Consider the following 14,189-nt stretch of genomic DNA (forward strand, 5'->3'; position numbering starts at 1 on the left):
CAAATACATGTGTATGCTTGAATTATTGCTTTCTTTTCACTCTGTATGTAAACGCACTGCGGTGATGTACTAATATAGGCAGAATGCATTATGTGATTCTATTTCTTCAAAAAGTGGTTGCCTATATGATTTTTGCTGATGTCATATAAAGAAGGAAGAGGGATCAGTCATAACACAGAAAATATTTTTTTAAATCTTCAATTAACAAATAACTTTTGGGGGAATTATAATTGGTTCACCATTCAGGTGAGAACAGTTGCTATAATTTTAAGTATAAATATAGTCTAACTGTGCAAAACATTATAACATCTAAGCACATAACGTAGAAAAGCACAAATACATAGTGTATTATTAATAATGTATCGTGTGTGTATGGCAGAATAAGCAGAGAACGCTTTCACTTCGCCTATATTCCGAAGACTTTGATTGGTCTAATGAAAGCCCAACCCAGGCGACTCATTGGTGGAAGTTATCGCCACACTCGAACCACTAAACACTAAAATTACTTGAGTAAATAATATCACAGCACTCTTCACTCTCGCACCACCACTCACTCAAGCGCGTCTTTGTTACCTTCAACTGCGTTAACTACAGCAAAAGGACTACATTTATACAGATATTCAAGATTATTTCAACGTAGAGACAGAATAGTTTCAAGAAAATAGTTTTTGGATCTCGACTTACTTTTTAGTTTCATTAAGGATAACCGGTGGCAGGACATGTGATACGGATGAACAAAAAACATTGAATATAAAGAAATTTCACATGAAACCATCGGACTTCTGAGTCTTGTACTTCGCGTTGAGAACTGTGAATTGCTGAGTAGCCTCCATACTCTGTTATAGCTAGCCTACTTTGTTGAGTAGGCAACATCTTCCGTGTGTGCGGAGAGGTCTGGCGAGACCCAAAAAGCCCAATTCAATCGAAGGAGCTCATTCAGTCACCGAAGTTGAAACAAGATATTTGGAAAATTCTGCTATAAAGTTGAAGCCCAAGCGAGGAGCACTCGACTCGTCAGCTTCCGTGAATATTGCAAAACGATTGGATTTCATAGTTTTCCTTTTCACTGGACGTTATTAATAATTGTATATTTTAGTGTTTGTCGATCAGTCGATAGATTGTTATTAATGTTTCTCATTGTATAGATATTTATTTTGTAATATGAGGCCAAAATCTTATTGCGGAAGGGCATCGTATTAAATGCTGAATAGTGCAGATAGTGTAAGCCTTATAGGCAACCAGAACAGAGCACTGTGGAAAAGAGGTCAGATCTAAGTTTGCGGTTTCGTGGTTTTGCCGTAGTCAATCAACTCGATGTTTCTCATGCAGCTACATCCTGAGCAGATTATATAACACGCAAACATTAAACTTTATCGTGTCTGCAAGATAAAAAGTCTCTTCACTCACTGGACAGTTCAGGATTTATTGTGATAGATTAACCGGGGGAGCTGCGTGCGCTCAGCTCCATCATCGCGCAAACCGCTGGACTTGACCGAGACCAAAGGAACAAGTGTCAGAGAGCGGGAAAATACATATACTCTCCAAAAAAAGAGCCCTGAACACTCGTCAAAACACCTCGAGAAGTGGCCTTGACCAAAGCTGTTGTGATGCATATTCCCGTAGACCCTAACACCACCAGACGGTTCACACCGCCCTCCACGTCGTTCCCCTGCAGCAAGATTGGAGACGGCAGCGGGACCATGGGCACCCCTGGACCACTGAGGACACGACCCGAGGCCAGGAATGTGGTGGACGTCCTGTCAGACCACGCTGGCGAGCTGGTCCGTACAGACAGCCCAAACTTCCTCTGCTCCGTGCTGCCCTCACACTGGAGGTGCAACAAGACACTCCCCGTGGCTTTCAAGGTAAGGTCAATTACTAATTACACATGGGCACTTATGAAGTAATGACCGACCTAATGATGTATTACTGTAGGCTACTGCAGAAAAAGCGTCAAATACAATTTTTTAAGCTTTCTTGAGTAGGCTTCATTTCGCTAACAAGGCAATTACTGACATTAGTAGGTCTATTACAATTACTTTTACGCAGAGCCCTATTCTGTAATATAGGCCTAAATAATTTAAATAAATAAAGTTGTCAAAATTATAGTGGCCTGCCAAAGTGATAACTTGGCATAATTATCTTGTTTCTTTTTTTGCATTGGACTTACTTGAATATGAGATTTAGAAAAGTGTTTGGATTTGCAAGAACTGCAATGACATACAATTAATCAAATTAGCCAACAAAATAGGCCCTAATACAAATAATGATAATTGAATAACAATAAACAATAAAGATAACATATATTATTATACCTGGTAAGCTAGTTATTTTTAAATTGTTTTTTTTTAAGGTTTTGCAATGCAGAAAAACATATTTAGGCCTATATTACGAATCAATGAAATTATGCTACATTGAACGTTATCAATTATATTTATACACCAGGACGTGAAAATAATTTGTGTCATAAAAGTGTAATATTTAGAAAAATAGACAAGCCTTTATCTATTTGATTTGTATCATATCCACATTTTAAAAATGCTTGTTTAGATCGCATAGGCCTACTTATTTAATGAGGAGTATTTGCAAACATTATTTGGGAAAGTGATTTGGATATAGGCCTATCAAATGTCAAAGTTATTTACATAGCTTAAAAATATTAGTGTTTGAATTGCAAGCTTGCTTCAAGAAAGCATCTTACCATGTAGTTGTAACCTAATAGCACAATTGGCCTACATATTTTGGCCAAAATATTTGCTAACAATATCTAAAAGGCACATTTTTTTATGGATTGGAAATCAGGTCTAATATTTATGTGTTTTATGGTGCGTTTTTTGATTCCACCGGATGCGGTTTGTTGCAGTCTGTATTTGGTTTAGCATGGTGACCCCGGTTGACCGCGTTGAGTTCTCACAGGTTGTTGCACTCGGTGATGTGCCCGACGGGACTCTGGTCACGGTGATGGCGGGGAACGACGAGAACTTCTCTGCGGAGCTGAGGAACGCGTCTGCGGTGATGAAGAACCAGGTCGCCCGCTTCAACGACCTGCGGTTCGTGGGCAGAAGCGGACGAGGTGAGCAGAGGCAGTCACGCGTCTATATCCTTAAACCATGAATAGTATTTGGCCTACTAAATGAAATCAATAACTAACATCGCATACAAAACACCTGCCTGCATGCGTCATAATTGCACTGACTTGCAAAACTTTAGCCTGAGTAGACCTACTTTTGGTAATCTATTTTAAACAAAGAAAGTGATAAAATATTTTAACAGAAAAAATAAAAGTGTTAGGGAATGTGAGAATCCGATGATTCATCTCCCGGGCCAATTATAGCTGCTAGACCGCACCAGCATTGCGCAGGTATAATTATGGGGATTATCAATGTTAATTGTAACAAAAGAAAATCCAGAACACTATATTATTATTACATATTTTAAGATGTGGTTTGATCATTCTTTATCGACAATGAGCAAAGCCCAATTTCAATTTATAGCCTAATGCTCAGCCAAGCATTGCCACAAGTTGTTTTTATAGGACTAGTCCTAATTGACCATCACGCACGCCCCCCTCAAAATATGATCGGGTTAGTAGCAGCAGAATATATTCTACGAACATTGCCCAATTGTCCAAATAAACAAATCACCTGGACCAGAATATTCAGTTCAAGGCTTGGCATTTCTAAAAGCTTGCCTGTTTACACTTCTAAAAAGTAGTTCTCACATAGCTGACATTCCACCAGAACCTTCTCGTATCCCTCTCCTTCCTCCTGGCCCTAGCGCTCACATATTTCCCCTAAATGTTACACTTTAAATAGTTGCAGACTGATGAATGGAAAACGCTCTAGTCTCTGAATTAAACGTACCTTTCATTTCTGTAGTCAATTACCCCACCCCAGGATTCCTTTCCCCCACAGTCTCTTTAACAAGAGATTACTTTTTTTATGAAAGCGCTGCTTCATAGCCTGGGACGAAAAACGGACCATTGCACGATCTCCCTCTCTCCCCTTTCATGCAGATGGGAGAGCTCGAGGAAGCTCGTGCAAGAATCTGCCTTGTTGAACAATAAACTGTCGCTGTAAGCCTTTTGGACAATCTGGAATAGATTCTCTCAATAATTCAAATCATGCCCACATTTCAGCCCATCAAAGTGGTGGTCCCTTAAATTTACAAACTTAAAAGGGAGCCATATCAGGAGGCAATTTTAATTCAGCAAGCTGACTGTGGTGGTTATGAACAAAGTGTGTATGTTCCACAAAAATCAGTTTATTTCCACAATTAATTAACCAAGCCAGTAAACCCTCACACATGCTCTGGTTTGATGTTCCTCCTGAAACTCTGTGTTACTGATGCCCTTCACTAACCAAGGCCTTCTCTATTCTGTCTACCCTAGGAAAGAGCTTCACTCTGACCATCACAGTCTTCTCTGGTCCTCCTCAGGTGGCCACCTACCACCGTGCCATTAAAGTGACAGTGGATGGGCCCAGGGAACCCAGACGTGAGTACTTACAGGGTACATGAGAATATTTGTCTTGTCTTGTCAGAAGTCAAATGTACTACTCTCATGAGCTGTGTGTAGAGGGATTCACAGAGAGTGAGAGAGAGAGAGAGAGAGGCTATTCTTGGCGTAGGGGGTGAGAGAAGGGGGTGCCACCATTGCAGACTAAAAGAGATACATGAGTCATATGTAGATGATACAAGAAAATGTAGCCGTGTGTGTACTGTCAGTGTATGTGGGCGGATCAACAACAGTTGACCAGCAATTGCAATCAATGGGAGACAATGTGGTGTGTTCGGTGGTGCAGCAGAGTGTGTGTGGTATTAGGGGGTGGCGAGGGGCACTGTCAGAGGAAACTGTAAAGCGTATTAAGGCATAACCCGAGACCGCTAAGAGGAGCTGTGTCTCCAAGCCGCAAATACCAAACGCTTGTGGCCTCACCCTGCTGCCTTTGGTCAGAGGGTCGTACCTGGTTGACCACATAAGTGGCTCGTTGACGTAACAATCTAAAGAGATGGTGAGCTGCCTGCTGTGAGCTGTGCCAGTGAGGTCCAATAGGCTAAAGCTGTTAGCTCCATCATTTGGGCAGTGATGCATACCAATGTGGTTTAATGTATGATCATGTGAAAGACTGTGGAGGATTGTGTTACAAGGATGAGTCAACCACTACAGACTGCTGGTGTGTGTCTGCCCATGTGCTTGGCTAGGAGCAGTCAGACCAGAGCATTGGGATTAATGATCACTCCTGTTGAGATATCATGTCCACTATGGTTATACTGTGCAGGTTTATAGTGGCTGCCGTGGATGGGTTGATTGCTATGCTCTGTGCTCATGTCGCTTAAGGGTTTTATTTGGGATAGGGTGGATTTAGCTCAGTCAAAACAGACCAACTGGCCAATGCAGGTAGGCAGGGGGTTCAGGGTGCCACATGGAGGGGGTATGGGGTTCCTAGCGAAGGGCGAGAGGGCGAGGGGGGCGAAGGACGAGGGGGCGAAGGGGGCGAAGGGCGAGGGGGCGAAGGACGAGTGGGCGAATGGTGAGGAGGCGAAGGGCGAGGGGGCGAAGGGCGAGGTGGCGAAGGGCGAGGTGGCGAAGGGCGAGGGGGCGAAGGGCGAGGAGGCGAAGGGCGAGGGGGCGAAGGGCGAGGGGGGCGAAGGGCGAGGGGGCGAAGGGCGAGGGGGCGAAGTGCGAGGGGGCGAAGTGCGAGGGGGCGAAGGGCGAGGAGGCGAAGGGTGGTGCATCACCCCCTGCCAGGCTGGAGGCTATTTGAGGAGGTGTTGGAAGTGGAGAACAGTGTGGAAAATAGGAGGAATAGATCATAATATCCACTGTGTGTGTGTGTGTGTGTGTGTCTGTGCGTGCGTGTGCTTGTGCTTGTGCGTATGTGTGAAATGTGATAGAGTTGCTGGCTATGTCTATGTGTGTAGTAAAGGACATTTTGTCTGTGTCTGCATGCACTGCTGAAGAAAAATAGGCACTCAAGCTGTGTGTCTGTGTGTGTTCGTGAATGCATGCACAAGTCAGTGTGTTGGCTTCCTGTAGTTGGAAATAACCCTGCACATACCGTAAAGCTGTCTCCTCTCTGTCTCTGTCTACATGTCATGTCTGCACTGAAGGCGTCAGTGTGGCCTCGCTTATTTAATATACACTCCGGTGGCCAGGCCCCATCCTGCTATAAAGTGACATTGTTTAATTTAGGGAAGGGGAATTTTGCTTTAAAAGAGTGGAGTCTTAAATCGAGAACAGCACCACCACATTTGTACTTGATAATGAGAATCCTTATATTTTTTCCCCCTAAAGATTTTAGTATTTAAAAAAACAAACATTTAAAAACACACAACACAGATTGCTATCCGACGACATCCTCAGCTAAAGTACGCACTACATGAGTTTAAGTGCACCATATGACTATCCCTCTATCCCATTGTGAGATGAGCGCCCCCACCTTGGTTGGCCTGCAAACGTTCACCTGTCAGCTGGCTGGCTGGCAGAGCGGAGTGGGCTGGGCTGCTCAGGGCTTTACTGTAGGGCCTGCATTTGCATGGCTGCCAGGAGAGAAGCTGGCAAAGGAGGAGGGAAGTGCTTTTTTAATGTTTAACCTGACGGACAGGACTGAAGCTCCCCTGCGGCAATGATCTGCCAAACACAGCCCTCATCTCACTCACTGATCAAAAACACATTCACACGTATGATCTTCGTCCCAAACACTGCCCTTGTTGTAGAATAGGCCTTCAAGCAAAATCGTACAACGTGAACTAGTCTCTTTGATTAGAGCTCACCACCCTGTGCTTTCTGAGAAGCAGCTTTGTGTACGTCAGTGCTCTGCATCAGAGAGAGAGAGAGAGAAGACTGCATCAAAGAGAGAGAGAAGACTGCATCAAAGAGAGAGAGAAGACTGCATCAAAAAGAGAGAAGACTGCATCAAAGAGAGAGAGAAGACTGCATCAAAAAGAGAGAAGACTGCATCAAAGAGAGAGAGAAGACTGCATCAAAAAGAGAGAAGACTGCATCAAAGAGAGAGAGAAGACTGCATCAAAAAGAGAGAAGACTGCATCAAAGAGAGAGTGAAGACTGCATCAGAGAGAGAGAGAAGACTTGTGATAGAAAGAGAGCAAAAAGAGGAGATGACTGAAGTGTTGAGACCCTCCCTGTCACTGTCCCCCCCACCCAACTCTCCCTCCCCCATCTCTCTCCTCTCCTCCCTGGGGAGTTCAGCTGAATTCATCTCCTAACTGTATTTAGCGTCCATTGTCTCTGTCTCTGTGATGACATCACCCGTCACATATCCTCAGAGGGGGAGGGGCTGTTAGTATTTATCTCACCCAGAGCGAATCCGTTCCTGAGAAAGATGAACTCACCAGATACAAGGCACACAGGGCTGGGCTGAGAACATACACGCCTGTGAAAAAAACAGAGAAAAATGCCTGTTTGTTTGTAGCTCAACCCTAGGTGAGTGACAACATAGGCAGCCATGGTGGTCTACACCTTGTGTACTGTTGATAAACATGCACACAGACAGAGACATGCTGTGTATGCACATGCATCCATTCAGTCATCAGTGTTGGGGAAGCTACTCTGAAAATATAGTTGACCAAATTACAAATTACTTCACACTGGAAGAACTTCAGCTACACTAAAGCTACCTTTAAGAAAAATATAGTTTACTGAACTAGTTACTTAGAAAAAGTAGTTCACTACATACAAACTACTTTGTGATAAATTATCCTATCTAAATCTGAAATGTGATAGACAACAAATTGCAAGACAGATCTCTCGGGATTCAGATGTTAATGAACAGAATATGTCATTTGGCCTATTAAACACAAAGACTATGTTTATAGAGAATTATAGAGGGCTGATGCTGAAAAAGAAAGGAAATTCTTAACTACTTCACCCATCTTTTCTTTTCTTTTTGCAAAAAAAGTAGTGTGTAGTTCAAGTTGTTAGCTACACCGCTACATGGCAAAACAGTTCTTTAACTACTGACAACTACCAAGATTAGAATTCAGTTCAACTATCACAAAGCTACTGCAAAATGTAGTGAAACTACTCCCCAACACTGTCAGTTATAGCAGGCCCTACTACTGTAAAATGTACTGAAACTACTCCCCAACACTGTCAGTCATAGCAGGCCCTACTACTGTAAAATGTAGTGAAACTACTCCCCAACACTGTCAGTTATAGCAGGCCCTACTACTGTAAAATGTAGTGAAACTACTCCCCAACACTGTCAGTTATAGCAGGCCCTACTACTGTAAAATGTAGTGAAACTACTCCCCAACACTGTCAGTCATAGCAGGCCCTACTACTGTAAAATGTACTGAAACTACTCCCCAACACTGTCAGTTATAGCAGGCCCTACTACTGTAAAATGTAGTGAAACTACTCCCCAACACTGTCAGTTATAGCAGGCCCTACTACTGTAAAATGTAGTGAAACTACTCCCCAACACTGTCAGTTATAGCAGGCCCTACTACTGTAAAATGTAGTGAAACTACTCCCCAACACTGTCAGTTATAGCAGGCCCTACTACTGTAAAATGTAGTGAAACTACTCCCCAACACTGTCAGTCATAGCAGGCCCTACTACTGTAAAATGTACTGAAACTACTCCCCAACACTGTCAGTTATAGCAGGCCCTACTACTGTAAAATGTAGTGAAACTACTCCCCAACACTGTCAGTTATAGCAGGCCCTACTACTGTAAAATGTAGTGAAACTACTCCCCAACACTGTCAGTTATAGCAGGCCCTACTACTGTAAAATGTAGTGAAACTACTCCCCAACACTGTCAGTTATAGCAGGCCCTACTACTGTAAAATGTAGTGAAACTACTCCCCAACACTGTCAGTTATAGCAGGCCCTACTACTGTAAAATGTAGTGAAACTACTCCCCAACACTGTCAGTCATAGCAGGCCCTACTACTGCATATCCTGTCTTTGTGATACTACCACACTTTCCCACACACAGTATTGTAGTACTTCTATACTCTTAAAAAAGGGGTTCCAAAAGGGTTCTTCGGCTGTCCTCATAAGAGAATCCTTCTAAGAACCCTTCTTGGTTGCAGGTAGAACCCTTTTGAGTTCCATGTAAAACCCTTTCTACAGAGGGTTCTACAGTACATGGAATCCAAAAGGGTTCTACCTGGAACCAAAAAAGGTTCTAACTAGAACCAAAAGGGTTCTCCTATGGACACAGCCGAATAACTCTTTTGGAACCCTTTTCTCTAAGAGTGTACAGAATCCACTTGAGCATTGTTGTGTTTTGTTGCCTATATTTATTCTGTTGGGGTTCAGAAGGTTGAGGGAGGGGGCGGGGAGAGGGGGCAGGCAGAGGGGGTTTGATTTGGATGTGACATGCAGACTGTACAAAGTATGCAAATAGACAAACAATGACATTGGCTGTGTTATTTTTCTTCATGGCGCAGTCTCTCCTCATAGTAAACAAAGAGAGGTGTGTGTGTGTGTGTGTGTGTGTGTGTGTGTGTGTGTGTATGTGCACACAGCTGTTTGTGTGTGTGTGTGTGTGTTTGTGTCTGTCTGTGTGTGTGTGTGTGTGTGTGCACCTGCCAGGTGTATCCATCCCTTAAGTCAGCAGCTCGGCCACGCCTATGCTCCACAAATCACATGAAAGGCTCGGCCTCGATGCCAATTGCTCTCTGGAAGGCCACTTTGATGTTGAAATGGAGACGGGTGTTTTTGAAAAAGCCTACAGCGTATCAGTGCCAAAAGAGAAAAAAGTGTCACGTCTGCCTGACGTGGGGTGCTTTCCTGCCTAACCACCTAGCCAGCCCAGCCATCCATCCTCACTTCAACTCCCAGATGCATAACCTGCAGACATGGAGACATAGCAGCAGAGCTGATGTCAAAGAGGAAGACTTCAGAGAAAAACACCTAATTAAAGATGTGATGTGGAATTGGACATGGGCCGTTAAAAGACATAAAGGACGCACATTTATGAGGCAAATCGTGAGATCTTTCCCAAAAATTTCACAATGTTATTTGGATGACCTGAGCTGACGGCGAGGGTCTCTCTGGGCTCAGTCTCTCCGTCACACTTGGCTTCTGCGATTAGAAACTGAGCAAATATTGTCTGACTGATAAATCCCCTGGAATGCGGTCTGTAAGTTGAATAAGTTTGATTGGTTTCAGAGGAAACTTATGTTCTGGGATAAACATTCACATTAGTCTGACTAGGTACAGGAGTGTGCAAGAGGGAGCTGTACTACCATGTATACAGTGACTAACCCTAACCCTAACCCCTAACCCTAACCCTATATATTACCCGCTATATTACTTCAGTCTGCTAGGGTCCTCAGCCATCCAGGTAGAGGCATGAGGTGAAGCCTGTAGAGCCATGGCATGATTAGGACCTTCATTAGTGGAGAGGTAGGGCTGAGGGCAGAGGTGATTACTCTTTGACCCTGGCTGCTGTGCCCCCTCAGCACCCTGTACAACTCCCTAAAGGGAAACACTAGGCCTCAGCTCCCCCCAAACCCTTCAGCGCCCCTCAAACCCCTCACCTACCTCAAACTCCTCAACTAACCCAAACCCCTCACCTACCCCAAACCTCTCAACCTACCCCAAACCCCTAACTACCCCCAAACCTGTCAGCTATCCCCAAACCCCTCAACTACCCCAAACCCCTCAGCTACCCCCAAACCCCTAACTACCCAAAACCCCTCAGCTATCCCCAAACCCCTAACTACCCCCAAACCCCTCAACTACCCCAAACCCCTCAGCTATCCCCAAACCCCTCAACTACCCCAAACCCCTCAGCTTTCCCCAAACCCCTAACTACCCCAAACCCCTCAGCTATCCCCAAACCCCTAACTACCCCAAACCCCTCAGCTATTCCCAAACCCCTAACTACCCCCAAACCCCTCAGCTATCCCCAAACCCCTCAGCTATCCCCAAACCCCTAACTACCCCAAACCCCTCAGCTATCCCCAAACCCCTAACTACCCCAAACCCCTCAGCTATCCCCAAACCCCTAACTACCCCCAAACCCCTCAGCTATCCCCAAACCCCTCAGCTACCCCCAAACCCCTCAACTACCCCCAAACCCCTCAGCTATCCCCAAACCCCTAACTACCCCAAACCCCTCAGCTATCCCCAAACCCCTCAGCTATCCCCAAACCCCTCAACTACCCCAAACCCCTCAACTACCCCAAACCCCTCAGCTATCCCCAAACCCCTAACTACCCCAAACCCCTCAGCTATCCCCAAACCCCTCAGCTATCCCCAAACCCTCAGCTTTCCCCAAACCCCTAACTACCCCAAACCCCTCAGCTATCCCCAAACCTCTCAGCTATCCCCAAACCCCTAACTACCCCAAACCCCTCAGCTTTCCCCAAACACCTAACTACCCCAAACCCCTAACTACCCCAAACCCCTCAGCTATCCCCAAACCCCTAACTACCCCCAACCCCCTAACTTCCCCAAACCCCTCAGCTATCCCCAAACCCCTCAGCTATCCCCAAACCCCTCAGCTATCCCCAAACCCCTAACTACCCCAAACCCCTCAGCTATCCCCAAACCCCTAACTACCCCCAAACCCCTAACTACCTCAAACCCCTCAGCTATCCCCAAACCCCTCAGCTATCCCCAAACCCCTAACTACCCCAAACCCCTCAGCTATTCCCAAACCCCTCAGCTACCCCCAAACCCCTCAGCTATCCCCAAACCCCTAACTACCCCAAACCCCTCAGCTATCCCCAAACCCCTAACTACCCCAAACCCCTCAGCTTTCCCCAAACCCCTCAGCTATCCCCAAACCCCTAACTACCCCAAACCCCTCAGCTATCCCCAAACCCCTCAACTACCCCAAACCCCTCAGCTATCCCCAAACCCCTAACTACCCCAAACCCCTCAGCTACCCCAAACCCCTCTATACACACAAACACACACCGAGAGAGAAAAACAGACAGACAGAAATAGGCACACACACTACACTCTTAGAAAAAGCGGTTCCAGGGAGAACCCTTTTGGGTTCCATGTAGAACACTCTGTAGAAAGTGGAACCAAATTTGGGACCAAAAGGGTTCTACCTGCAACTAAAAAGGGTTCTTCAAAGCGATCTCCTATGGGGACAGCCAAAGAACCCTACAAGGTTCTAGATAGCACTTATTTTTCTAAGAGTGTACTGTAGATAATCCCACTTAAGCCCAAGCACTGCAAATGAGCCTAAATACCTCAGCCAAGGACAGACAGAGAGGGAGAGAGAAAGAGCTAAACCATCACTGGTTCTTTTTCTTCTCCTCACGCCCTCTGTGTCTCTGTTTGCTATTCTGAAAGTCCTTGTGACATGAATGCAGAAGTTTCTAGTAAGGAGGAAAAAAGGACGAGCATAGCATTGTCTACTGCTTTGTTATGCCCCCTTTCTACTCCTCAGGTTAGTCATATAGGCTCAAGTCTGCTCCTGTCTGGTTGGACAAACACACACACACAATCACCCCCCTCACTATGCACACACACACACATGCAGGGGTGGAGGGGGGTGGGGGATAGAATGCGCTCAAAAACATTTGAACGTTGTATTCGCTGATGTCATACGCAGCATGTGGACACACAAAGAATTACAGAATTATATAAAGAGACGTCAGCAAGTGCTTTTAATTCTCCCTGATGATGGAAGTGAGGCTGCCAAGGGACTTTTTCTCAGAAACACAGAAAAGCCAATTTCATACCCAAACTCAGCCCCCCTTCCTCCCCCAAACTCACTGCCCAAACGTCTTTCCTGTTTACCTACCAGTGGAGAGAAGTATAAGCCCACTCTATGTACTGCTTCTTCCTTATTTACTCTCACCCATACAAGAGGGAGCCATTACCACCTTTTAGACCTCATTTAATAAAGGTTCAGATCTCCATTTAGAAAAATAAATGGCCCATGAGTTGGAATATTTACTCCCTTACTGCATTATGACAATAAAGCGTTTTTCTATGGCGAGGAGCGTTTGGGAGAGGGTGGATAGTGGGAAGAAGTATCTGTGGCTTACTGGAAAACTAGGTGGGTGACATGTTTATTTTTCTGGGACTTCATATTAAGGAACAGGCAGCAAATAATAGGTGTTTGGAGATGTAATGTTGGTTCCAGAGCTGGAGGAGTCAGTAATCCCATGGGCAAACATGGAGGAGAGAAGCTTCTTCAACCTGTGGTTCAAACATCAGTTTATACTAACCACTGAATTTGAATGTCTGGTCTGCACTATGAGAATGTGGCCAGGGCTTCTTCCTGTGGCGCACTCCGCTGACCTTGATCATATTGAAGATTAACGTGTACAACATCATTTGTATTTGTATTTATTAGGGATCCCCATGCTGCCAGGGCAGCAGCTACTCTTCCTGGGGTCCAAACACACTTATATATTGCAACAATCAAAATATATATTCTTGTATACATTCAGCGCTACCAGTCCCCTTGTTTAAAGGCTGTTTATGGACAGACCTTGGAACCCCATCACTGGAAACTGACATAAATTTACACAGCAACCTCCTCATACACACACATACCCATAAGAACACACACACTTTTACTTTTCCATTTCTAATTTTGCCAGTCTGGCTAAACCTGTCTGAATGAGTCTGAATCACAAACGCAGACATCTTCCACTCTCCCCGCTAATCACTCACACACACACACACACACACACACACACACACACACACACACGCGCGCGTGCAAACAGACACACACACGCAAACAGACACACACACACGCGCGCGCAAACAGACACACACACGCAAACAGACACACACACACACGCAAACAGACACACACACATGCAAACAGACACACACACATGCAAACAGACACACACACACACGCAAACAGACACACACACACACGCAAACAGACACACACACATGCAAACAGACACACACACACACAAACAGACACACACACACGCAAACAGACACACACACACGCAAACAGACACACACACACGCAAACAGACACACACACACAAACAGACACACACACACGCAAACAGACACACGCAAACAGACACACACACACGCAAACAGACACACACACACACACGCAAACAGACACACACACACACACAAACAGACACACACACACACACAAGCAAACAGACACACGCAAATACAGAGGAAAATTCACACCTGCCCTTTGACACAGCTGGAGTCTTTCTTCCTGTCAGTTGTTACTCTGAGCAGTGTGTGTGTGT

General features: G+C 45.1%; 1 protein-coding gene across 2 annotated transcripts in view; it reads left to right on the forward strand.

The window, feature by feature from the left end:
• Positions 1-502: 502 nt before the first annotated feature.
• LOC115172712 (runt-related transcription factor 3-like) overlaps positions 503-14,189 on the forward strand; it is a 48,408-nt gene continuing 34,721 nt past the window's right edge. Inside the window, exons 1-3 of one of the 2 annotated variants that reach the window (XM_029730406.1) lie at positions 503-1,865; positions 2,917-3,073; positions 4,391-4,510. In XM_029730406.1, coding sequence (XP_029586266.1) covers positions 1,608-1,865; positions 2,917-3,073; positions 4,391-4,510 — 535 coding nt within the window. In that variant the 5' untranslated portion in view covers positions 503-1,607. The remainder of the gene's footprint in view (positions 1,866-2,916; positions 3,074-4,390; positions 4,511-14,189) is intronic. The other variant, XM_029730407.1, reaches the window with a different exon arrangement.

This window comes from Salmo trutta, chromosome 33 (assembly GCF_901001165.1).
Source record: "Salmo trutta chromosome 33, fSalTru1.1, whole genome shotgun sequence".
NCBI lineage: Eukaryota > Metazoa > Chordata > Actinopteri > Salmoniformes > Salmonidae > Salmo > Salmo trutta.